At 44.3% G+C, this 27,231-nt stretch overlaps 1 protein-coding gene across 1 annotated transcript; it reads right to left on the bottom strand.

Moving 5' to 3' along the window:
* Positions 1 to 7,951: 7,951 nt before the first annotated feature.
* bmf2 (BCL2 modifying factor 2) lies at positions 7,952 to 27,002 on the bottom strand. The gene is made up of 4 exons (XM_042301083.1): positions 26,828 to 27,002; positions 22,125 to 22,412; positions 20,447 to 20,643; positions 7,952 to 10,479 (listed from the first exon to the last, which is right to left on the bottom strand). Exons 2-4 carry the CDS (start codon positions 22,387 to 22,389, stop codon positions 10,360 to 10,362), a joined length of 582 nt encoding a protein of 193 aa, XP_042157017.1. The 5' UTR covers positions 22,390 to 22,412; positions 26,828 to 27,002; the 3' UTR covers positions 7,952 to 10,359.
* Between the last annotated feature and the right edge of the window lie 229 nt (positions 27,003 to 27,231).

A 27,231-nucleotide genomic window follows, 5' to 3' on the forward strand; every position in this document is an offset into this window, starting at 1 on the left:
AGCACTGAACACTGAATCAAAACAATAAACGATGACGTGAATTTACAAAACCGAAACACTCACACGGAAACAAACACCCACAAACCAAAACCGAAACAGTACCGTGTGGCCCAAACACTCACACGGAAACAAACACCCACAAACCAAAAGTGAAACCCAGGCTACCTAAGTATGATTCTCAATCAGGGACAACAATTGACAGCTGGCTCTGATTGAGAACCATCTTAGGCCGAACTCAAAAACCAACATAGAAAAACAAACATAGACTGCCCACCCCAACTCACGCCCTGACCATACTAAAACAAAGACAAAAACAAAGGAACTAAAGTCAGAACGTGACACCAGCGAACATTCTAAAATGGTTTTGTCACCAGTGTGTATTTGTTGACATGTTTTAGGCGTCACGCTCCTACGGCACTTTTTTGGAGCTCCGGCCAAGCAAGGCGTTCGATTGGTTTGATGTGTTTTGCGAGGCATCACTGATTGTATACTGGGTTCCAACATCTCTTTAGCTGTTTTCTGCCATGGGACTTCCCCTGGCTTCCTGTTGTAGGGGAGCCCGGTTCGTGACGAGGCTAGCCTAACTCCCACCCCCTTCATTACCCTAACCCCGCCCCCTTCATTACCCTAACTCCACCCCCTTCATCACCCTAACCCCCACCACTTGGGGGACTGCTTGGCTCAGCACTTTCCTCAGACAGCCCAGCTAGCCCGCCCTGATCTCTGAGCTCAAACAGAAAGACAAAGACCTCTCTGTTCTGTTCCTCCTGCCTGCCTGCCTGCCTGCCCGCCCGCCTGCCTGCCTGCCTGCCTGCCCGCCCGCCTGCCTGCCTGCCCGCCCGCCTGCCTGCCCGCCTGCCTGCCTGAGGGAGACACTTCGCCTGTTGTCCCAAACATAGCACCCTTTTCACCTATGTAGTGCAATACTTTTGACCAGAGCTTCATGGTTTCCCCTCTCCTCTTTCTCTCTGGGCTCCTCTACTTTGTATAACATCTCAAATCAAATCAAAATGTTATTGGTCACATGCACAAGGTTAGCAGATGTTAATGTGAGTGTAGTGAAATGCTTGTGCTTCTAGTTCCGACAGTGCAGTAATATCTAACAAGTAATCTAACAATTCCACAACAACTACCTTATACACACAAACGTAAAGGGATGGAATAAGAATATATACATACAAATATATGGATGAGCGATGGACGAGGGGCGTAGGCAAGATGCAATAGATGGTATAAAATACAGTATATACATATGAGAAGAGTAATGTAGGATATGTAAACATTATTAAAGCGGCATTATTTAAAGTGACTAGTGAAGTCCATTTATTTAAGTGGCCAGAGATTTGAGTCTGTATGTTGCAGCAGGCTCTCTATGTTAGTGATGGCTGTTTAACAGTCTAATGGCCAGAGATTTGACTCTGTATGTTGCAGCAGGCTCTCTATGTTAGTGGTGGCTGTTTAACAGTCTGATGACCAGAGATTTGAGTCTGTATGTTGGCAGCAGCCTCTCTACGTTAGTGGTGGCTGTTCAACAGTCCGATGGCCTTGAGATAGAAGCAGTTTTTTCAGTCTCTCGGTCACAGCTTTGATGAACCTGTACTGACCTCGCCGTCTGGATGGTAGCGGTGTGAACAGGCAGCGACTCGGGTGGTGGATGTTCTCAATGATCTTTTTGGCCTTCCTGTGACATCGGGTGCTGTAAGTGTCTCCCTGTCTGCCTACTACTGCCTCGGTGGACACTTGGCAAGAAGTGTCAATAACAAAATTTCACAATACAGTAACTCCTATAGTTTCAGTCATTTACATTGTCCCCTGGACAGTGATACCAGTAGACAATGTACACGAGGCAAACCGTACACCAGGTGTTATGCATCAAGTAACTAACGTAAAATTGTTTTGTGCAAATCCAAACCTTGTAATTTTACGGCAAACGTAGTCCTGGACACTTTCGTCAGTCTACCAGTGATTTTGTTTTGATGCTCATGCAGTCAATCACTCGGACAACAAACTCTAACACAATTTCCAAGACAACACAAAATCTGTTCCTGAAAAGCTGAGAGAATAACAGGTCTGTTGAGTTGAGGCCAGCTCTGTGTGTGTGTGTGTGTGTGTGTGTGTGTGTGTGTGTGTGTGTGTTTTTCAGTGTGTAAATAACCACTGTACTAGCAGTACTATACTGTACTTTCTTGAGTCTGTCTGTCTGTCTGTCTGTCTGTCTGTCTGTCTGTCTGTCTGTCTGTCTGTCTGTCTGTCTCTAGCAACTCTAGGCTGGTCACTGGTCTATGTGTGCTGTCTTGACAACTCTTGCCTGGTCACTGGTCTATTTGTGCTGTCTTGACATCTCTAGCCTGGTCACTGGTCTATTTGTGCTGTCTTGACAACTCTAGCCTGGTCCCTGGTCTATTTGTGCTGTCTTGACAACTCTAGCCTGGTCACTGGTCTATTTGTGCTGTCTTGACAACTCTAGCCTGGTCCCTGGTCTATTTGTGCTGTCTTGACGACTCTAGTGTGGTCACTGGTCTATTTGTGCTGTCTTGACAACTCTAGCCTGGTCCCTGGTCTATTTGTGCTGTCTTGACAACTCTAGACTGGTCCCTGGTCTATTTGTGCTGTCTTGACAACTCTAGCCTGGTCACTGGTCTATTTGTGCTGTCTTGACAACTCTAGCCTGGTCCCTGGTCTATTTGTGCTGTCTTGACGACTCTAGCCTGGTCACTGGTCTATTTGTGCTGTCTTGACAACTCTAGCCTGGTCCCTGGTCTATTTGTGCTGTCTTGACAACTCTAGCCTGGTCACTGTTCTATTTGTGCTGTCTTGACAACTCTAGCCTGGTCCCTGGTATATTTGTGCTGTCTTGACAACTCTAGTTTGGTCACTGGTCTATTTGTGCTGTCTTGACAACTCTAGCCTGGTCCCTGGTCTATTTGTGCTGTCTTGACAACTCTAGCCTGTTCCCTGGTCTAATTGTGCTGTCTTGACAACTCTAACCTGGTCACTGGTTTATTTGTGTTTGTCTTGACAACTCCTATGGTCATTGCCATGCGTTGGAGTTGGAAAAACAGCACAAACCAGTCTGGGACCAGGCTATAGCAGAGTCCCTCTTAGGTTTTTACCCCTCCCATAAAGGCAATGAAATCACTCATTGTCCAACAAACCTTCTGAATGATATTACTTTTCAGGGATGTTGACGAACACTAAACCTGTTACTGTATGCTCTCTCTGCCACAACACGAACTATCTCTACAGGGCTGTAATGGCCTATATCTCATCTGGTTCTGCACTATATTTCAGCCTTGTGTAGTTTTTGGAAATCTGATTCTCAGTTGGTTATAATAACAAATAGCTTTAACGTGTGTGTGTGTGTGTGTGTGTGTGTGTGTGTGTGTGTGTGTGTGTGTGTGTGTGTATACAGTAGGGAAGAGTGGGGTAAGTTGAACCAACGGGGTTAGTTGACCCAAAGGGGTTAGTTGAGCCAAAGGGGTTAGTTGAGCCAAAGGGGTTAGTTGAACCAAAGGGGTTAGTTTTAGTTGAGGCAAATGATAAATTGAGCTAAAGGGGTTAGTGGAGCTAAAGGAGTTAGTTGAACCAAAGGTGTTAGTTGAACCAAAGGGGTTAGAAGAACCAATGGGTTAGTTAACCGAAAAGGGTTTGGTTGAACCAAGGGGTTAGTTAACCCAAAGGGTTAGTTGACACAAAGGGGTTAGTTGAACCAAAGGGGTTAGTTGAGCCAAAGGGGTAGTTGAACCACCCCTTGTTTCTGGGAAACACAAAATTAATAATAGGAAGAGGTCATCATTTCATGGAGTCTGTGAAGGAAGAAACCACATGGAAAAAGAGATAAGCTAGTTAGGTCCAAAAAAACAGATTTTCACAAAGTCAAATGAACTCTGCAACTCTCTGCTAAGTGCTGCAGTCATTTCAGTAGCTGTAGTAGCTGATATGTATAGTGTTGGGTCATCCGCATACATAGACACACTGGTTTTTACTTAAAGCCAGTGGCATGTCATTAGTAAAGATTTAAAAAGAAATGGGCCTAGACAGCTGCCCTGGGGAATTCCTGATTCTACCTGGATTATGTTGGAGAGGTTTCCATTAAAGAAATCCCTCTGTGTTCTGTTAGACAGTTAACTCTTTATCCACATTATAGCAGGGGGTGTAAAGCCATAACAACATACGTTTTGCCATCAGCAGACTATGATCGATAATTTCAAAAGCCACACTGAAGTCTAACAAAACAGGCCCCACAATCTTTTTTTTGTCATCAATTTCTCTCAGCCAATCATCAGTCATTTGTGTAAGTGCTGTGCTTGTTGAATATACCACACCCCCATACAACATACCACACCACCATTCTATTAGTTAAACATATCAGGATCTCACGGACCAGTTTCATGGGCTATTTTGTATTTGTATTAGCCCATGAAACTGGTCCGTGAGATCCTGATATGTTTAACTAATAGAATGGTGATATCAGCTTAATAGCCTCAAATGCAGAGAACTTGCCTACGAACTGGCACATCGAAACAACATCCAGGGTCCGTTTGGTCACAGGCTGGGTATAGTGGTCTCTGCAGACCTCCGGATTACCTCCAACAATTTTCTAAACGTTCTGTCTTAACACGCCTGTACGCAACAGAACATCAGTCTGGCATGGAGGAACTACGTCACTGCCTTATCCGACTTAATCAAATACAAAATAGTAGCTAGCAAGATGGAGCCCGCGGAGTTCATTTTTTTATGAGTGCATTTCGCAAGCGGCTAGTTTGTATCAACTATCTTCACTAAAAACTACTGCAAAAGGTTTCGCTTGAAAACTTCGGTTTCAAATCGCGATGTTCTGGTATGTCTGCCCCGTGATTTGTTGGGAGACTTGTCTGTTTAAAGAAGACCCCACCCCAGAATTTTTTTGTTGCCTTAAAGTTTTCAAGAGTCCTTCATTGAAACCAGACCCTAGTCACTGCTGTTGCATAGGGAACCAGACCCTAGTCACTGCTGTTGCCTAGGGTCGAGTTTCAGTACGTATAGTGTGTAGAACGTCTTCATTATCGTGTGTCTGCCTAGTGTACATGAACAAAGCTTTACATAAATAAGAATTTGTTCTTAACTGACTTGCCTAGTTAAATAAAGGTAAAATAATTAAAAACATACCACTTGTAGTAAGAAGAGACAGACACAAGGGAAAACAAGACATTTTGAATCTTTCAGAACAGTTTAATGAAAAAGACAGCAATGTACCCATTGAACAAGAAAATTACATTTCATTAGAGAAAAATGTAAGATTTGTGGATTTTGTAGAGCCAAGCTCTTTATGTACAGCATATTGCACTAGACAAACAAATATCTCCTTCGTTCCCCCTCTCTTTCCCCTTGTTTCACGCTGTTTTAAAACCATGCAGGGCTCTCAGAAGCATCTCATAACACTGCCTGCATCCCAAATGGCTCCCTATGTTATGTACTACTTTTGACCAGGGCCCATAGCGCTCTGGTCAAAAGTAGTGTACTACATAGGGTATAGGGTGCCATTTTGGACAGACAGTTCTGCTACATTTAGACTGGGCCTTCCTTCATAAAACACACCGCCCCGACCGATGTGGAATCCTTGAGACAGTTCTGAGAGCTCTAATGATGTGTTCTAGAATGATGTGATATTTGAAGATGGTTCTGAGAGCTCTAATGATGTGTTCTAGAATGATGTGATATGAAGGCATTGCTAAAGAGAGTCCTAGTTCAACAGAGCAGGAGTTAGATGGAAGTTCACAATGTTTCAGTTCATGTAGTATTTAAAAAGAGAGATTGTGTTTTTTCCTCTCAATTCATTTACATTCAAACACAGATTTCAGGAATGCTGGGACATGCATTTTTACTCCATATACAGAATTATCAAATATCAAAAACAGCCCTTGAACTGAGAACGACACAGCGGACTTAAATTGGTAAAAACCAAAAAGCATGTCACAACACTTAAAAAGCGATCTTTAAAAAAAGAATCATGTTTTCGGACTTCATTGTTACATTTGTTTTGTTTTTTACAAAAGTATACAAAAAGTTTTTTTTCGCTTAGAAAGTTAGCAAGTTAAGAATTAGCTGCAGCGAATTGTTTTGTTTGTTGATATAAAACACAAATAATCACAGCACTTAACAGTTAATTAAGATTCACTCTTTCTTGGGAAATTCAAAAAAACTAATGTTTTAATTTTAACTTAATATTCAAGATACTGAAGGTTGAACATATCGTATAAGTTTTAACCTCGAAGGGTTGAGACAATGGTTGGTTCTTATGGATTTGACGTCAACACCAACCCATAGGATGACCACACAACCCCTCCTACCTACAAATAATACTGGACGCCATGGTGGCTTACTCCTCCTTGTACCCTCATCCTACATCGCTACTAGTTCGTGTCACAAACGGCACCCTATTTTCAATATAGTACACTACTTTTGACCAGAGCCCTATGGGAGCCATTTGGGACCCCTCTGGGAACCACTATGGGACCCAGTCAATAGTAGTGCACTAGAATGTTGAGTAGGTGCCATTTGGGACACAGGAAAAGCTAGTCTTGTCGAGCTAGGCCGAGCCAGCATACAACAGATCTTAAAGACATATGGATCTAGAGAGGTTCGGTACAGGAGTCTGAAGAGTGGGTGCATATAAATATGGATCTAGAGAGGTTCAGTACAGGAGTCTGAAGAGTGGGTGCATATAAATGACTTTCCAGTGCACGTTGATTGTCAACAGTCATTTGGATATTTGAGTTTTGGGGCGATGAGCCCGGGAGTGTGTGTGTGTGTGTTGAGAGGGGTCAGGGTTGAGACGGGTCAGGATTAAAGGTCATAGATTAGGCATTTGCCCTAGAGGGTTGATATGGTTGTGTCCAAAATGCTGGTTAAATGGCACCTTATTCCCTATGGGCCCTGGTCAAATAGCACCCTATTCCCTATGGGCCCTGGTCAAATAGCACCCTATCCCCTATGGGTCCTGGGAAAATGGCACCCTATTCCCTATGGGCCCTGGTCAAATGGCACCTTATTCCCTATGGGCCCTGGTCAAATAGCACCCTATTCCCTATGGGTCCTGGGCAAATGGCACCCTATTCCCTCTGGGCCCTGGTCAAATGGCACCCTATTCCCTATGCGCCCTGGTTAAATGGCACCTTATTCCCTATGGGCCCTAGTCAAATGGCACCACATTCCCTATGGGCCCTGGTCAAATGTAGTGCACTAAATAGAGAATAGGGTGCCATTTGGGACGCATTCCTTTACTACATAGGGAAGTTTTGGGACACACTTATGGTCAACCAGGCAGCTATTGTGCTATAGATGTGTCACAGCTAAGCCTTTAGACTGATGACCAGACTAAACTAGGAGAGCTGTGACCACCATTCTATATATAACCATGACCAGACTGAACTAGGAGAGCTGTGACCCCCATTCTATAGATGTTCAGTCTGGTCATGGTTTAGGAGAGCTGTGACCACCAGTCTATAGATAACCATGACCAGACTGAACAAGGAGAGCTGTGACCCCCATTCTGTAGATAACCATGACCAGACTGAACAAGGAGAGCTGTGACCCCCCATTCTGTAGATAACCATGACCAGATGGTTGTGATGGATGATGGTTGATGTGGCTGGTCTCATACTCACAAGGCACATTTAGTACATTTGATTGTCTGCTGGTTTGGTTGGTGTGATTCCCAAAAGACCCATTAACACAGCTTAGTATAAGACACATTAGTCCGTCTGTCCTCCCAACCCACGGGCCCAGCTAACACACAGTGTGAGTCCCCAATGGTACACTATTTTCTGGTCAAAAGTAGCACACTACATAGGGAATAGGGTCCCATTTAGGACACTAACACACAGTAGTGTTACTGACTGACTGTTCCATCAACTAGGAGAAGAAACTGTGTACATCCCGATAGCTATACAGTAGCACTGAGTGAAAAAAAATAAATTAGAATAAATTACTTCTAAAAATCATTTTTTTTTTTTTAAGTTTAAAAAAAGGAAAATAAATCAATTCTAGAAAGTCCAGGGAGTAGCTGGTGATTGAGTGAGGAGTTGAACGAGAGAGAGAGAGAGAGAACGAGAAAAAACGAGAGAGAGAGAGAGAGAGAGAGAGAACGAGAGAGAGAGAGAGAGATACTTCAACTGGCTCAGCATTCAGTGGTTTGCAGGCAACGTTCTGTCAAAACAGAACAGTGTCTGTGGTCAATGATGTCACTGATAACCATCAAAGAACATGGATGAAACCCAAATGGCATCCTATTCCCTAATATAATGCACTACTTCTGATCAAAGCTGGTCAAAAGTAGTGCACTAGATTAGGGAATAGGGTGCCATTTGGGAAACAAGCCTGTCGATCAGATGTCGTCATGTGGTTCTATTTTGGGTAGAGCAACACATGCAAAGCTTGTGGTTCTTAAATGGGAATTTGCATATTTTCATCTTGTTAAAGTAGAATAAAAACACTCAGTATGGCGGGCATGTGACTAAAAAAAATATATGTTCTTCAGGGAGTAGTTGTTCAAACTAAAACTAAAAAAGGAAACCCCATCAGTGTCATCAAATATATTCAAATCACAATTTAAAATGTTTTAATTATTATTATTTTTTTTTACATTAGTTTAAAAAAAAAATCCTGCCTTCTGTTAATATCATCATCATCTTTAAAACCACTTTTAAAATGTACTCAAATAAGAACTTGTAGTAAGAACTCTGAAATAAAACTAAAAAGCAGTGGTCGTTGGGTTTATTTTAAAAAAGCAGCATGATCTAAAATGTGGTCACCATTACAAACACAGATTCTAGGCCATAGGTGCATATGGACAGCGTAGGTAAAAGACTAGAACTGTTACTGCTGAGCCCTCAGTAAAAAAAAAAATTTAAAAAAAAAATCTATTGTGGATTTACTCATGTTTGTATACATGGCAATTGTATCTGTGTTTGGGAGTTGATGCCAAAATGATTCACGCTAAGATTGTGTTAAGAGAGAGAGAGAGTAGAAGGTGAAATCTATTTCATTGAACTGAGTGACGATTGATTGATCGTCTTGTTTAAACTAAAAACAAAGAGCTGTTCCTCCATGAATGACAATTTGATTGTAACTGCAATAGATCCCTAAGGTTTTAGTGCCTTCCACTGATTCGTCAATACAGTATTGCTCCAAATCCTTGATTGTACAACAACTTTTATTTGCCCTTTTCACAGCAGACTCGTAACGCTACAACAGATAGAACTGTGTCAAATCACCAGGTCTATTGGTCAGTCTGTTGGTTGTGATTGTCAATCCAGCCAGATAAATACATCTTCATAACGATAGGTTCATCAAAAAAAAAAAAAAAAAAAAAAAAAAAGCTTTTCCACAGGAGTAAAGTCCTCAACTCCGACAAAACAAATTTTACTCTTGCGATTTTTTTTGGGGGGGGATTTTTTTTTTGGTTTCACGGACGACAAAATTCCTTACTCACACTAAAAACTTTAAACTCAGTCAGGTTGCTTGATTGAATGAATACATTGCAGACCAAAGTCTTAGAATCTTTAACGTGCACATACATTCATACTGTCAATCAAAAAACAAAAAATGGACCTGGCATTCATCTCATTCAGACTGAATGTCAAAACCCAACTGCTGTTGGCTGGTATTACCAAAAGACACAGGATAAAGACACTCTCTCTCTCTCTCTCAATCTACACCGGAGCTCAACAAGACATGTCTTAAGACCCTGCTTGTCTCGGTGAAACCACCACAGAATCTTTACGACAAACCATTTGTCATATATATATATATATATATATATATATCAGTGTGGAACAGTGAAAAATATTTAGTGACAGGGAGTTTGTATTCTTCAAAAAAAATACATTGGAAAAATGTGCCTGTTGGTAAGATCGTGGTGGGTTGGTGAGTAGAACTTCATAAGACCTTCCAAGAATTTACACAAGAACTTCACGACCTTCCATGTCCACAACGGTGTTTTCTTTAAGGGAATTCTCTTTAAATTTCATCCCGTGCTTCTTGTCCATTATCTTTTGGCGTGTTTTCAAACCAAAAAGATGCTATCTACTGTACTAAATAGTTATATATATTTTAGAAAATATTTATATCTTCAAAACAGCATGGCTTCTTCATCATCATCATCATCATGAAGAAAGAGGAGAAGAGAGAGATAGAGAAGAGGAACGTGATTCTAATCTCTGTCCAGCAGTGACTATCGTTCTCTTCTTCGTCGTCTTTGATTGAAAAAAAAACCAAAAACGAATCCAAACCCGTGTTCCATCATACAGAGTCTGGTCCCTCGTTTTCAGGGATGGGAGGAGGCGAGAGGAGACACCCGAAGTGGGTGGAAGGTACCCCTCATCTTTCCTGTCCTCTCAGGTGGGGTACAGCAGGGGCCTCTCTGTTAAACAGGAAGCCGTAGAGGGCCATGGTCAGACGAATCCAGACTGGTAGGACATCCCTCTGATGCCGCAGGAACTGTGAGGAAGAAAAGAGAGAGGGATGGAGATTAGTATTAAGTCAATCAATCAGTAGAAACCGCATTACCTCGCGCCGAGCAGTACTCCCCCTACTGTATTACCTCAGCACTCCCCCTACTGTATTACCTCAGCACTCCCCCTACTGTATTACCTCACGCTGAGCAGCACTCCCCTACTGTATTACCTCACGCTGAGCAGCACTCCCCTACTGTATTACCTCACGCTGAGCAGCACTCCCCTACTGTATTACCTCACGCTGAGCAGCACTCCCCTACTGTATTACCTCACGCTGAGCAGCACTCCCCCTACTGTATTACCTCACGCTGAGCAGCACTCCCCCTACTGTATTACCTCAGCACTCAGCACTCCCCTACTGTATTACCTCACGCTGAGCAGCACTTCCCCTACTGTATTACCTCAGCACTCCCACTACTGTATTACCTCACGCCGAGCAGCACTCCCCTACTGTATTACCTCACGCCGAGCAGCACTCCCCTACTGTATTACCTCACGCTGAGCAGCACTCCCCTACTGTATTACCTCACGCTGAGCAGCACTCCCCTACTGTATTACCTCACGCTGAGCAGCACTCCCCCTACTGTATTACCTCACGCTGAGCAGCACTCCCCTACTGTATTACCTCACGCTGAGCCGCACTCCCCTACTGTATTACCTCACGCTGAGCAGCACTCCCCCTACTGTATTACCTCACGCTGAGCAGCACTCCCCTACTGTATTACCTCACGCTGAGCCGCACTCCCCTACTGTATTACCTCACGCTGAGCAGCACTCCCCTACTGTATTACCTCAGCACTCCCCTACTGTATTACCTCACGCTGAGCAGCACTCCCCTACTGTATTACCTCACGCTGAGCAGCACTCCCCTACTGTATTACCTCACGCTGAGCCGCACTCCCCTACTGTATTACCTCACGCTGAGCAGCACTCCCCTACTGTATTACCTCAGCACTCCCCTACTGTATTACACGCTGAGCAGCACTCCCCTACTGTATTACCTCACGCTGAGCAGCACTCCCCCTACTGTATTACCTCACGCTGAGCAGCACTCCCCTACTGTATTACCTCACGCTGAGCAGCACTCCCCCTACTGTATTACCTCACGCTGAGCAGCACTCCCCCTACTGTATTACCTCACGCTGAGCAGCACTCCCCCTACTGTATTACCTCACACTGAGCAGCACTCCCCCTACTGTATTACCTCAGACTGCACCTCCCCATTCACTAAACCTTCTTCCAGCCAGGACAATGACAACAATAGAGACCAAAACAAGATATACACAAAGCAAACGTTTTACTTCATAACTATCAACTAGATGTGTGAATGGTAATAATCTAGCTAGCCAGCTAGTTAAACAGGCAAAAATGACCTAAAACTAATATTAAGCAAGATAGCAACGAATAATTGATATCTGGCTAGCTAACAGTACTAGCAGCTAGCCAGTTAGCCCTATTGGCTTATTATGGGCTTGCTACAGTGGGGCAGAAAAGTATTTAGTCAGCCACCAATTGTGCAAGTTCTCCCACTTAAAAAGATGAGAGGCCTGTAATTTTCATCGTAGGTACACTTCAACTATGACAGACAAAATGAGAAAAAAAATCCAGAAAATCACATTGTAGGATTTTTAATGAATTTATTTACAAATTATGGTGGAAAATAAGTATTTGCTCAATAACAAAAGTTTCTCAATACTTTGTTATATACCCTTTGTTGGCAATGACAGAGGTCAAACGTTTTCTGTAAGTCTTTCACAAGGTTTTCACACACTGTTGCTGGTATTTTGGCCCATTCCTCTATGCAGATCTCCTCTAGAGCAGTGATGTTTTGGGGCTGTTACTGGGCATCAAGGACTTTCAACTCCCTCCAAAGATTTTCTATGGGGTTGAGATCTGGAGACTGGCTAGGCCACTCCAGGACCTTGAAATGCTTCTTACGAAGCCACTCCTTCGTTGCCCGGGCGGTGTCTTTGGGATCATTGTCATGCTGAAAGACACAGCCACGTTTCATCTTCAATGCCCTTGCTGATAGGAGGTTTTCACTCAAAATCTCATGATACATGGCCCCATTCATTCTTTCCTTTACACGGATCAGTCGTTCTGGTCCCTTTGCAGAAAAACAGCCCCAAAGCATGATGTTTCCACCCCCATGCTTCACATGGTGTTCTTCGGATGAAACTCAGCATTCTTTGTCCTCCAAACACAACGAGTTGAGTTTTTACCAATAAGTTATATTTTGGTTTCATCTGATCAAGAGGTTAATTTGCAAATAAATTCATTAAAAATCCTACAATTGGATTTTCTGGATTTTTTTCCCTCATTTTGTCTGTCATAGTTGAAGTGTACCTATGATGAAAATTACAGGCCTCTCTCATCTTTTTAAGTGGGAGAACTTGCACAATTGGTGGCTGACTAAATACTTTTTTGCCCCACTGTATATACGGTACGTAGGCAGGTAAAACATGCCAAAATTAACACAGCATGTATTTACTAACGTATCAAAATAAAATATTGTAGCAACAAATGAGATGTGAAAAGGCAACATTTCATTCCGTTGTCAAAGTTTATTTTATCTCGCTTCAGCTCAAATAATGTCCACCATTGATTTCAATACATTTTGTTGCTGTTTTTTTTTTTTTTAACATGGTTGCATCATATTTCTTTGTAACAGCATTGCTTCCGTCCCTCTCCTCGCCTCGAACCAGGGACCCTATGCACACATCAACCACAGTCACTCACGAAGAATCGTTACCCATCGCGCCACAAAAGCCGTGGGGAACAACTCCTTCTAGGTCTCAGAGCGAGTGACGTCACCGACTGAAACACTATTAGCGCGCACCACCGCTACCTACCCAGCCATTTCACATCGGCTACATTTGCATACTTTCCATTGAAGCTCGCGTCGATGCATGCTTCACAATATGTACAAAACAGGAAGTACGTATTCGAGAAGGGCCCGTCGTGCTCTGTTTCATACTTTGAATAGGAGTCATACTCTGACCCTCCAGTGCTCAGAGCACGGTAGTATGCATTTTGTCTGTGGTGCTTCCTGAGTTCATTATGACATCATGGTTCTGAAGTGAAACAACACTATCACCGATGGTAACCAGCTGTCTAGACCAGACAAAACACTAGAACAGATCTGATATTTCCACAACAGCAGTTTGTGTGTTTCTGTCTCTAAGTGTTTGTGTTTGGTTTGCAACATAACTGGGTTCTGTCACTAAGGGCTGTCTGTCCCACATAGACACAGTACACAGGGTGAGATCCAGACTGTGGGGTCAGATAAGGTCCAGTAACAGGGTTAGACCCAGACTGTCGGGTCTGGCTAAGAGGGGTGGGAGGGCATTTGGGCTCCCGAGTGGCACAGCAGTCTAAGGCACCGTGTCTCAGTGCAAGAGGTGTCACTACAGTCCTTGGTTCGAATCCAGACTGTATCACATACGGCCGCGATTTGGAATCCCATAGGGAGGCGCACAATTGGCCCAGCGTCATCCGGGTTTGTCCCGGGGTAGGCCGTCACTGTAAAATAAGAAATTTATTCTTAACTGACTTGCCGAGTTAAATAAAAATAAAAATGTAAAAAAAAAAAAGTGGTCTGGCTAAGAGCAATAGGGCCACTGCTCCAGGTTAAGAAACAGGGCTTGTATACAGTTCCGTTTGGATGGGTTTAGTTTATGCAGAGTCAAATCAAATCAAAAATGTTTATATAGCCCTTCTTACATCAGCTGATATCTCAAAGTGCTATATAGAAACCCAGCCTAAAACCCCAAACAGCAAGCAATGCAGGTGTAGAAGCACGGTGGCTAGGAAAAACTCCCTAGGAAGGCCAGAACCTAGGAAGAAAACTAGAGAGGAACCAGGCTGAGGGGTGGCCAGTCCTCTTCTGGCTGTGCCGGGTGGAGAGGAACCAGGCTATGAGGGGTGGCCAGTCGTAAACAACCTCTCTGAGGCTGAGACAGAGAAAGATTTTGGGAGAAAGCTCCCCGTATTTCATCACTTCCCATATTGACGCCCTGCTTCCCCAACCAGACAGTGTAACCAGTAATATACACGTTAACTGACTAATGATCATAACAAGGCAAGGCTGCTCCAGATAGGAAACCATCTGATGCCTTCCTCCTACATCTGTCACTTTATATTTGGGGTGTATAGAAGCTGCTTCCACCCCCTCCTCGCCCCTCTCTGTTCAAGCGGGGCTCCAGTAGGCTTTCTGACTGAAGAGCTGGTCTGGATATTGCAACGGGTTGGGTAAGCATCTGCCTGTTTCAATCGCTCTTGTTCTCTTTATCCCAAACCCCCATCCCGAACTCTCTCTATATTCCCTATTCCTCCCCCTCTCTCTTTCTCTCCCAGCCAGAGCAAGGCAGTCTCTCCCTCTCCCAGACTATCTGATGCAGCCCTGGCAGATCAGACTGAACCAACGCAACAAACCCTCCCCTTTAATTGAGCTTTAATGAATTGTCTTCATGTTTTGCTGCAGGGCCTATTTAAAATAGTACTACTTCAAAACACAAGTCATACTCTGGCATGATGTGCTTGTGGCTTCTCTCTGTGCACTTCACTGTGGGTAGTGGAGAAGACTGACTATTAAAACTGTTTTTTCTCTTCCTCAGGCTACCCTGGCAACTCTGGCTACCCTGGCAACCCTGGCAACTCTGGCTACCCTGGCAACCCTGGCTACCCTGGCAACTCTGGCTACCCTGGCTACCCTGGCTACAACATGTTTTGTTCTAATTTTCTTTAGGCCCCTTCATTCCAATGACTATTTGATAGAAATATAAAAACATAACAATTTCAAAAGATTTTGCTGAGGTGCAGTTCATTGAAATAAATTCAACAACATTTTGAAAGAAATAAATGTTGTGTGAACATTCCACTTCAGCCCATGAAATCAACACTTTACATGGTGCGTTTATATTTTTGTTCTATATATATATATATATATATATAGCTGAGTCATTTGTTTTGAGTCTTTTAATATGGCCTTAAAGTGTCCAGAATCCAAGAAAGGGGTGAATCCCAGAGCAGACATTGAACATGTTGGGCCCTAAGCTGTATATTGTATGACAGGGATTTTGGACAGAAATTTCCTGGCAGGGACTATACTAAAGTGCTTCATCGGTCACGTGTGTGTGTGTGTGTGTCAAATTTACTAACCAAATACAACAACAAGTTCTGGTAGATATTGTTTGAAATATGACAGACTTTGTTGAGAATAGAATCAGATCATTCAGGATAAAAACAACAAACTTTCTCTCGTCTCTGTCTCTTTTAGATAAAAACACAATAGCTCTCTCTCAGTCTCACACACACACACACACACACACGTCGAGCCAGTCAGTGGGGTGAGCGAGTGAGTGGAGAATTGTGGGTAGTTGTTGCGTTACCGGTTGTGTCTGTGTTGAGTTAGTCACAGTTCTATTTTTAGACAGCCATATAAACAGCCGGCGAGCCTACCCACACACAGTAGTATCTCTCGCTCTGACCTCATCTGTCGCTCTTTGTTACAGCCAGTCAGTGTTACCGTCAGTCAGTCAGTGTTACAGTCAGTCAGTCAGTGTTACAGTCAGTCAGTCAGTGTTACCGTCAGTCAGTCAGTGTTACCGTCAGTCAGTCAGTCAGTCAGTGTTACCGTCAGTCAGTCAGTCAGTCAGTGTTACCGTCAGTCAGTCAGTGTTACCGTCAGTCAGTCAGTCAGTCAGTGTTACCGTCAGTCAGTCAGTGTTACCGTCAGTCAGTCAGTCAGTCAGTGTTACCGTCAGTCAGTGTTACCGTCAGTCAGTCAGTCAGTCAGTGTTACCGTCAGTCAGTCAGTCAGTGTTACCGTCAGTCAGTCAGTCAGTGTTACCGTCAGTCAGTCAGTGTTACCGTCAGTCAGTCAGTGTTACCGTCAGTCAGTCAGTGTTACCGTCAGTCAGTCAGTCAGTCAGTCAGTGTTACCGTCAGTCAGTCAGTCAGTGTTACCGTCAGTCAGTCAGTCTGTGTTACCGTCAGTCAGTCAGTCTGTGTTACCGTCAGTCAGTCAGTCTGTGTTACCGTCAGTCAGTCAGTCTGTGTTACCGTCAGTCAGTCAGTCTGTGTTACCGTCAGTCAGTCAGTCTGTGTTACCGTCAGTCAGTCAGTCTGTGTTACCGTCAGTCAGTCTGTGTTACCGTCAGTCAGTCAGTCTGTGTTACAGTCAGTCAGTCAGTCAGTCAGTCAGTCAGTGTTACAGTCAGTCAGTGTTACAGTCAGTCAGTCAGTGTTACAGTCAGTCAGTCAGTCAGTCAGTGTTACCATCAGTCAGTCAGTGTTACAGTCAGTCAGTGTTACCGTCAGTCAGTCAGTCAGTGTTACAGTCAGTCAGTCAGTGTTACCATCAGTCAGTCAGTGTTACAGTCAGTCAGTGTTACCGTCAGTCAGTCAGTCAGTGTTACCGTCAGTCAGTCAGTCAGTGTTACCGTCAGTCAGTCAGTCAGTGTTACCGTCAGTCAGTCAGTCAGTGTTACCGTCAGTCAGTCAGTCAGTGTTACCGTCAGTCAGTCAGTCAGTCAGTGTTACCGTCAGTCAGTCAGTGTTACCGTCAGTCAGTCAGTCAGTCAGTGTTACCGTCAGTCAGTCAGTGTTACCGTCAGTCAGTCAGTCAGTCAGTGTTACCGTCAGTCAGTGTTACCGTCAGTCAGTCAGTCAGTCAGTGTTACCGTCAGTCAGTCAGTCAGTGTTACCGTCAGTCAGTCAGTCAGTGTTACCGTCAGTCAGTCAGTGTTACCGTCAGTCAGTCAGTGTTACCGTCAGTCAGTCAGTGTTACCGTCAGTCAGTCAGTCAGTCAGTCAGTGTTACCGTCAGTCAGTCAGTCAGTGTTACCGTCAGTCAGTCAGTCTGTGTTACCGTCAGTCAGTCAGTCTGTGTTACAGTCAGTCAGTCAGTCTGTGTTACCGTCAGTCAGTCAGTCTGTGTTACCGTCAGTCAGTCAGTCTGTGTTACCGTCAGTCAGTCAGTCTGTGTTACCGTCAGTCAGTCAGTCTGTGTTACCGTCAGTCAGTCTGTGTTACCGTCAGTCAGTCAGTCTGTGTTACAGTCAGTCAGTCAGTCAGTCAGTCAGTCAGTGTTACAGTCAGTCAGTGTTACAGTCAGTCAGTCAGTGTTACAGTCAGTCAGTCAGTCAGTCAGTGTTACCATCAGTCAGTCAGTGTTACAGTCAGTCAGTGTTACCGTCAGTCAGTCAGTCAGTGTTACAGTCAGTCAGTCAGTGTTACCATCAGTCAGTCAGTGTTACAGTCAGTCAGTGTTACCGTCAGTCAGTCAGTCAGTGTTACCGTCAGTCAGTCAGTCAGTGTTACCGTCAGTCAGTCAGTCAGTGTTACCGTCAGTCAGTCAGTCAGTGTTACCGTCAGTCAGTCAGTCAGTGTTACCGTCAGTCAGTCAGTCAGTGTTACCGTCAGTCAGTCAGTCAGTGTTACCGTCAGTCAGTCAGTCAGTGTTACAGTCAGTCAGTCAGTCAGTGTTACAGTCAGTCAGTCAGTGTTACAGTCAGTCAGTCAGTGTTACCGTCAGTCAGTCAGTCAGTGTTACCGTCAGTCAGTCAGTCAGTGTTACCGTCAGTCAGTCAGTCAGTGTTACCGTCAGTCAGTCAGTCAGTGTTACCGTCAGTCAGTCAGTCAGTGTTACCGTCAGTCAGTCAGTCAGTGTTACCGTCAGTCAGTCAGTCAGTGTTACCAGTCAGTCAGTCAGTGTTACAGTCAGTCAGTCAGTCAGTGTTACAGTCAGTCAGTCAGTGTTACAGTCAGTCAGTCAGTGTTACAGTAAGTCAGTCAGTGTTACCATCAGTCAGTCAGTCAGTGTTACCATCAGTCAGTCAGTCAGTGTTACCGTCAGTCAGTCAGTGTTACCGTCAGTCAGTGTTACCGCCAGTCAGTCAGTCAGTTACCGTCAGTCAGTCAGTCAGTGTTACCGTCAGTCAGTCAGTCAGTGTTACCGTCAGTCAGTCAGTGTTACCGTCAGTCAGTCAGTGTTACCGTCAGTCAGTCAGTGTTACCGTCAGTCAGTCAGTCTGTGTTACCGTCAGTCAGTCAGTCAGTGTTACCGTCAGTCAGTCAGTGTTACAGTCAGTCAGTCAGTCAGTGTTACAGTCAGTCAGTCAGTCAGTCAGTGTTACCGTCAGTCAGTCAGTGTTACCGTCAGTCAGTGTTACCGTCAGTCAGTCAGTGTTACCGTCAGTCAGTCAGTGTTACCGTCAGTCAGTCAGTCAGTGTTACCGTCAGTCAGTCAGTGTTACAGTCAGTCAGTCAGTCAGTGTTACAGTCAGTCAGTCAGTCAGTCAGTGTTACCGTCAGTCAGTCAGTGTTACCGTCAGTCAGTCAGTGTTACCGTCAGTCAGTCAGTGTTACCGTCAGTCAGTCAGTGTTACCGTCAGTCAGTCAGTCAGTGTTACAGTCAGTCAGTCAGTCAGTCAGTGTTACCGTCAGTCAGTCAGTCAGTCAGTGTTACCGTCAGTCAGTCAGTGTTACCGTCAGTCAGTCAGTCAGTCAGTGTTACGTCAGTCAGTCAGTCAGTCAGTGTTACCGTCAGTCAGTCAGTCAGTCAGTGTTACCGTCAGTCAGTCAGTGTTACCGTCAGTCAGTCAGTGTTACCGTCAGTCAGTCAGTGTTACCGTCAGTCAGTCAGTGTTACCGTCAGTCAGTCAGTGTTACCGTCAGTCAGTCAGTGTTACCGTCAGTCAGTCAGTGTTACCGTCAGTCAGTCAGTGTTACAGTCAGTCAGTCAGTGTTAGTCAGTCAGTCAGTCAGTGTTACAGTCAGTCAGTCAGTGTTACAGTCAGTCAGTCAGTGTTACAGTCAGTCAGTCAGTGTTACAGTCAGTCAGTTACAGTGTGTTACAGTCAGTCAGTCAGTGTTACAGTCAGTCAGTCAGTGTTACAGTCAGTCAGTCAGTGTTACAGTCAGTCAGTCAGTGTTACAGTCAGTCAGTCAGTGTTACAGTCAGTCAGTCAGTGTTACAGTCAGTCAGTGTTACAGTCAGTGTTACAGTCAGTCAGTGTTACAGTCAGTCAGTCAGTGTTACAGTCAGTCAGTCAGTGTTACAGCCAGTCAGTGTTACCGTCAGTCAGTCAGTGTTACAGTCAGTCAGTCAGTGTTACAGTCAGTCAGTCAGTGTTACAGTCAGTCAGTCAGTGTTACAGTCAGTCAGTCAGTGTTACAGTCAGTCAGTCAGTGTTACAGTCAGTCAGTCAGTGTTACAGTCAGTCAGTCAGTGTTACAGTCAGTGAGTCAGTGTTACAGTCAGTGAGTCAGTGTTACCGTCAGTCAGTCAGTGTTACCGTCAGTCAGTCAGTACCGTCAGTCAGTCAGTGTTACCGTCAGTCAGTCAGTGTTACAGTCAGTCAGTCAGTCAGTGTTACCGTCAGTCAGTCAGTCAGTGTTACCGTCAGTCAGTCAGTCAGTCAGTCAGTCAGTCAGTGTTACCGCCCGTATGTCTCTGTTACCGTCTGTTACCATCTCTGTTCCAGTCTCTCTCTCTGTTCTAATAATCAGGCAGGCTCCAGTGTGTCTGAGGGTTTTGTGACCGTATATCCCAGTTCATACCTCTACAGACAGATTTACATTGGAGTCATTTAGCCGACAATATGGTAGGATTACACATCAGAAGTGCAATTTTTAAACTAAGAGCCAACCTCTTTCACTGTAAACAATACTTTATGGACTCGGTGACCTGGCACCACCCTCTAGCATATCTGCTTGGTAATTTGTGGTTGGGTTCTATTGAATGGTTCTAACCCAGAATGTGGATGAATCAGTGACAGAGCTCTATTTTTAACAGGCTTATTTGTGGACACCCCAGCTGGCAAAATGTTGGGTCTTTTTCTTTTCACAGTGAAGAGCCACAAAGACACAGAAATCTGGAAGTGGGTGGCCCAAGCTCAGAGCCACACACACACACACACTACAGTTAGTTAACCTTTGACCCGTACCAGTTGAACATGTTCCTGGTGGAACTGGTCTCCGATCTCCCGGAGCTTACGTCCGATCCTCGCCTCCGCGCTATCCTCCACCCGCTCTTCCTCTGGTCTCTCCTCCATTCTCCTCCTCTCCTCCTCGTTCCGCCTCTCTCCCCGATCGTCCATGGGCTCGAACCGAGCTGGGAAGTGCAAGCGGAATCCAGCGTTGCCTGTGGGAAGAAAATGGATGTTGTTCAGTGTCATGGATTTAGCCTCTGATTCACCATCAATACGTGAGATTGAACCAAGTACAGAAATCCATACTCTTTCGCCGTTAAAAAAAAATAAAAAATAAGAAAGGAGGGTGTTAAGAGACCTCATTCCCTTTACCTGTTCCTGTGAAGTAGACAGATTAGAATTGACAACAAAATATACTCCGGTCGAATGACACAAGCAGCTAAAATTTCTAGATTTACCGGTGGCTGTGTTTGTGTCTCAGTCACAGAGACGCAGCACTCCTCTCGTCTATCACAAAGACCGGCCGGCTGGCTAGCTGACTCACAGTGTTTGCTCTAGAGTGCCGCCACAGTACCTGTATCGTTGGCAGTAACACTAAACTGGTTCTATCAGATATGGCTTTCAGAGAAATGGGTTTCTTACAGTCAAAATCTCCACTGTAAAATACAACTCCCTCTATGTGCACGTGCCGGTAGCCGGTTGAAAATAATACGTGCTTCCCAAATATCACCCCCCAAGGGCCCTGGTAAACAGTATATGACTATAAAAAGGGGACCATTTGGGACTCACACTAAGTGAACTCAACAACAACCTTGATGAGCTGTGTTGGGCTGTGGCACGGCAGAGTGTTTAGTTAGTCACTGCCCCTAGCATGCACTTACATGCCATGCCGTTAGGAAAACAAACACCTTTACATAACACTCATAGATCTGTCTGTCTGTCTACAAATAGGTGGGAGGGACAGACAGACAAAGATTTTAAAAAATCTGTGCAAGAAACAACTAGGAGCTCTACAAGCTACAGAGTATCAAGTAATGGAGAGAGGCGGGGTTTGGGTGTCAATTCCTTTTAATTCAGGAAGTAAACTGACATTCTAATTAAAATTGTCTTCGGTGCGTTTCGACGGAGGACATTTTGAATTTGGGTAGCTTACCCAAATTCCAAATCCCACAGAAGTGAATTGGAATTTTATTTAATTTTGATTTATTTTACCTTTATTTAACTAGGCAAGTCAGTTAAGAACAAATTCTTATTTTCAATGACGGCCTAGGAACAGTGGGTTAACTGCCTGTTCAGGGGCAGAACGACAGATTGAGAATGAGAATGTGTGTTTCCCTGCCTTTGTCTGCGTTTTCTCCTGTACGACAGTGTTTGGATGAAATATGTAAAAGGTGGTAGGATGATTAGCAACAGTGAGGTAGAATACCTGAATGTCACACAATATCTCCACTTTGAATTGCAAAACAGTCCCTGTGCCTCGGTCTAGTGAAAAAAAAAAAAAAATCCAGAGTCACACTACACTTTAACTGATCTGATCAGACCGGAACACCCGTTTACGTAGTTCAGCTGTGTTGGATTTAGTTTGTCTAGTCAAAAAGGAACCAATGGGATAGTCCACAAAATTGCAAAAGCCGATCAAAACACATCATCCAATAGCATTTTGAAATGGGTTCCTCTTCGTCCTATTTCTTACCATGGAACAGTATTCTTCCCTGGTGATTGTCCTGCACCCCGCAGGGAAAGTTGTTGTTGTTGTTGTGGCCTTGTGGTACCATGATGTCGTGTCCCTCTGACCGTGGGACAATGGCGTTGGGTCCAGTCGACGTCTGTGTAGACCTGTCCTGGGTGTCTTCTCTGTCCCTGCTCTCCCTGTCATGAAACTTGATTTCCCTGAAGGGGGTGCCCCAGCACTGGGAGACAGGACGCTGAAGAGACATGTCCTCCTCTTCATCATCCATTGGGAGTCTCAGAGGTAGTCTCCCTACAGGAGAGAGAAAGGAGAAACGGTGTGATACAGAAGTGTGTGTGAGTCTGTTTGAGAGAGAGAGAGAGACAGAGAGACATGTCCCCCTCATCAATCAGGAGCCTCAGAGGTAGTCTACCTACAGGAGACGACAAGGATACAGGGAGGGACTTTAATTTCTGTGAGAGAGACAGGGGGGGAGTTACTGTAAATCAGGTGAGGGGGAGTTACTGTAAATCAGGTGAGGGGGAGTTACTGTAAATCAGGTGGAACATACAACTTTGGCAAACAGCAATTCTTGAGTAAACAAGGCTTACAACAGCACTCAAAGTATTTGTTAGAAAAGAAGTGGGAGTAGTTGTGTGTGTGAACTGCTGAACTGGAAGGACTTGGTGGAATGATTCATTAGTAGATATATATATATATAAACAGGTGCAAAAACAACATGGAAGGAGTGGTAATAGATTATCACACTCATTCAAAACACAATTTTTTCAAAAAGCAAATTTAGATCATTCTCATTCCTGGTATGTTGCTGCCCCCAAATGCTCATCATCAGTGTCAGAAGGCAGCATCCCAGCGCATGGGGAGAGCCAGCGTGGGGAGAGCCAGCGTGGGGATAAAAGCCTCTTCTCACCAGAACCACCTTCCTCTGCCTCACTGTGTCAACCAGAGCACAGCACAGACACACACGCCAAGCGCACAGACAACTCAGAGGACTCGATTCCCCTGTCTGCACACTTCAGCTAAAGCTTTCAGAGACTCTGCCTCTCCTCAGTCAACCTCTCCTCAGTCAACCTCTCCTCAGTCAACCTCTCCTCAGTCAACCTCTCCTCAGTCAACCTCTCCTCAGTCAACCTCTCCTCAGTCAACCTCTCCTCAGTCAACCTCTCCTCAGTCAACCTCTCCTCAGTCAACCTCTCCTCAGTCAACCTCTCCTCAGTCAACCTCTCCTCAGTCAACCTCTCCTCAGTCAACCTCTCCTCAGTCAACCTCTCCTCAGTCAACCTCTCCTCAGTCAACCTCTCCTCAGTCAACCTCTCCTCAGTCAACCTCTCCTCAGTCAACCTCTCCTCAGTCAACCTCTCCTCAGTCAACCTCTCCTCAGTCAACCTCTCCTCAGTCAACCTCTCCTCAGTCAACCTCTCCTCAGTCAACCTCTCCTCAGTCAACCTCTCCTCAGTCAACCTCTCCTCAGTCAACCTCTCCTCAGTCAACCTCTCCTCAGTCAACCTCTCCTCAGTCAACCTCTCCTCAGTCAACCTCTCCTCAGTCAACCTCTCCTCAGTCAACCTCTCCTCAGTCAACCTCTCCTCAGTCAACCTCTCCTCAGTCAACCTCTCCTCAGTCAACCTCTCCTCAGTCAACCTCTCCTCAGTCAACCTCTCCTCAGTCAACCTCTCCTCAGTCAACCTCTCCTCACAGGAATAAAGCGACATGTTAACTAACGTTACCTTCTCAGGGAGAAACCACAGTTCCTGCTGAAACTCCACGCGCCTGCCTCACTTATGCTACTGGCTGAGTTCATGGAGCAGGAAGGAAAACAAACAAGTTTCACTGCACACTGTCTGTCTGTCTGTCTGTCTGTCTGTCTGTCTGTCTGCCTGGGCATCATGTCAGGTTATGAGCTGCCATGTGTATTTAAAGATACACTATGCAGAAATGGCTCTGGCATTTCCTGGTTGCTAAACAGTTGCCTTATTACAGTTTGTGACAAAATAAGCAAGTATAGTGTGCAGAGAATCACTGTACCATCTAAACGGCTGTGAAAATATATTTTCCATAACCAAAACTATTGTATGTTCCCCCATTTGAAGCTGGTGTACAAAACCGAAAGTAAAAGACACAGACTAAATTTAAGAACGGGAAGAATAGAAAATAGCTCACATGGAACCGATCTACCACTTAGAATTATTTTCAAAAACAATGAAAGATCTAGAACTAATATGTCTATGTGATTTAGTTCAGGGCCCCCCACACACACACACAAAAAAAGTGTCTCTTTTCCTGTTGTTGGGTGACAAAACGAAAGGGATTGACATGCAAATCCCAGAGCTGAAACTGGATCTGTGGTTATTGGGTTATTGAGTTTGAGCACAGTGCGGTGACGGATAACATCATGTTGAATGAGGTCATAATGTACTGTATCGGAAGAGGGACGACATTTGAACGAAACTTGTGTAAAAAAACATTGAATGATGATGATGATGATGAGCGCTGTTGAAGTGCACTGTTTCAGCTGCATAATTTTCCAGGGTGGAGGCACAAAGTTACCACAATGCTTACTGGTGTAGGTCTACTAGGACTACTAGGACTACTAGCCATTTTCCTATGGTATTCTACAGGAAGTGTAGTTCAGATACCAAGACCACAGACTACAGGAAAACAGTTACTAGCAAGTACTAAACACTACAGACTACATGATAAAATAGTTACTAGCAAGTATAAAACACTACAGACTACATGATAAAATAGTTACTAGCAAGTATAAAACACTACAGACTACATGATAAAATAGTTACTAGCAAGTATAAAACACTACATGATAAAATAGTTACTAGCAAGTATAAAACACTACAGACTACATGATAAAATAGTTACTAGCAAGTATAAAACACTACAGACTACATGATAAAATAGTTACTAGCAAGTATAAAACACTACAGACTACATGATAAAATAGTTACTAGCAAGTATAAAACACTACATGATAAAATAGTTACTAGCAAGTATAAAACACTACAGACTACATGATAAAATAATTACTAGCAAGTATAAAACACTACAGACTACATGATACAACAAGTAAACAGTGCCTTTAAATCATGCTGGCAGTGAGCAGAAGGCAGGCAGGCTGCACACACACCCTGCCTGGGGCATGAGGCAGGCCTGCCAAACTGTGGTCACAGGGGCCGAGGCTGCGGCTCCATCTGTGTACTGGGCTCTCTTCCACCTCGCTCTCCGTCTTCCACCCTCTCCCTCCTCTAGTTCTCTCTCATGCCAGAAGGTAAGGGCACAAGGTGAGCTCTATATCCAGGCACCTGCTAGTGTGACAGGCTACCGGAGAATTCAGTAGGAGGCATTATTGGCATAGCCCAAGTCTAAAATGTGTATGTTTATTTATAATTACCATAAACTGGCTTGTTATAAATTCGGCTATAATGTCTAATAATTGAATATGAAATACAATGGAAACAAAATGTGTTTCTTCATAATTCTAATGTAACCTAAAAATCGGGGTGACTTTGGGAACACGCGGTGCAGGGTGGGTCTCGAGGAACGCAATTAGCCCACGTGTATCTGGTGAGGTGCGTGTGGCAGGCAGCTCGAGAGCGGAGCGCCGCGGGGCATAACTCTCTACCTAAACAAGGAAAGTCGTTTATGGTAGTGTGTGGAGCAAACGGCAAATCTGTCATAACATGACACTGACTTGCGATAAGCATAAAAATGAGCTACTGATTTATCTTTGAGCGTTGGAGCGAAAAACAATGAATGTCAGTGCCAGATGACTTGATATCGCAGAGCAATGATATATTAAGAGGAAAGTGTCCTTCATTGATTACCCTTTTTTCCCCAGGTAGAAATTAAATGAAAAATTGAGGTTCTTGAATAAAATCACATAGTTAACCGCAATCCGAACGCTACAACTGTTGCAATAAAAACAGCAACGCGTGCCAAGTGGACTAGTCCCGTGCGGCGAAATTATTCCACCTGCTACCTGCGTGTGGCGCTGGCTGGTTGGCCACATAGCTGCGCTCCGATTCGACCCAACCTCACCGCAAAGTGGATGGAATTACACAAAAATGCTAACAGTAGGCTATTTCAAACTTTTATGAAGTAGGCTATATAAAAAGTATGCCTGTGCCTAACAAGGACCATGCTTGAAGAACATTAGGAAACGGTCTCATATCAGTCGTGCTTGTGGAAGGCTCAATTTTCTTAACCACAGTGGTGTGAGGAAACAAAGCAAGAATATACATGATATATGTGTCCTGTTACACACTTGTAGAAGTGTGTAATCGAAATGATTTTTTTTTTCTTGCAACTCCCTCAGACACCCGCAGGGAGTGGGGTCACGGTCAGGGTCACCATTGTCCAGTGCCCCATGTAGCAGTTCGGGTTAAGTATTTTTGCCCATGGGCACAACGACAGCTTGTTCATGTTTTCGGCTCGGGGATTCGAAAAAGACAATTCACGAAGTTTAAAGTCCGTCCTAGTTTGCGTAGGGGGGGTAAAAGCCTCACTGTAGCCAAACTGCAAACGGAAAGTGGTTGACAGACAATCCATCACACCCGATGCCCGTACATGTTCACCACATTTGTTTACAAACTGAGCAACCAGGCGGCACACTGACAACTTCAGCCAAAATCTACAAATGTCATTAATTGCTCTATTTATTACCACACAAACTGATTCACAAGCATAGGACTCACCGCCAGTTAAGTAAGTTACTTCCGTTGTGATGGGTGGTATCTTGTCAACTTGCTGTTACTGATTCTCCAGAATTGAACAGAGCTGTGTATCCTTCAACCTTTTGCATTACAGACTCTCAGATGAATGTTTGCTGTTTCTGGACGAGTGTTTTTTTTCTCTCTCTGAAACGCCACTGACAAATTGGTCCGCCCAGACAAGGCTCTGGCCCCACCCCTTTACCAGATATTCATGAAGTACATGTTAATACAATCTCTTAAAGTGACAGTTTATCATTTGTTTGTTCTGCCTTGCAAAACTCATGCCAATAACAATGTTATTTCGTGATTTATTTTCAATTGATATTACTGTTGTAAAAATCCTCTCTTGAAAGCATTGATGTAATTACACTAAGCCCTGTATGCAA

The sequence above is a fragment of the Oncorhynchus tshawytscha genome, linkage group LG18, assembly GCF_018296145.1.
Source record: "Oncorhynchus tshawytscha isolate Ot180627B linkage group LG18, Otsh_v2.0, whole genome shotgun sequence".
NCBI classification, from domain to species: domain Eukaryota; kingdom Metazoa; phylum Chordata; class Actinopteri; order Salmoniformes; family Salmonidae; genus Oncorhynchus; species Oncorhynchus tshawytscha.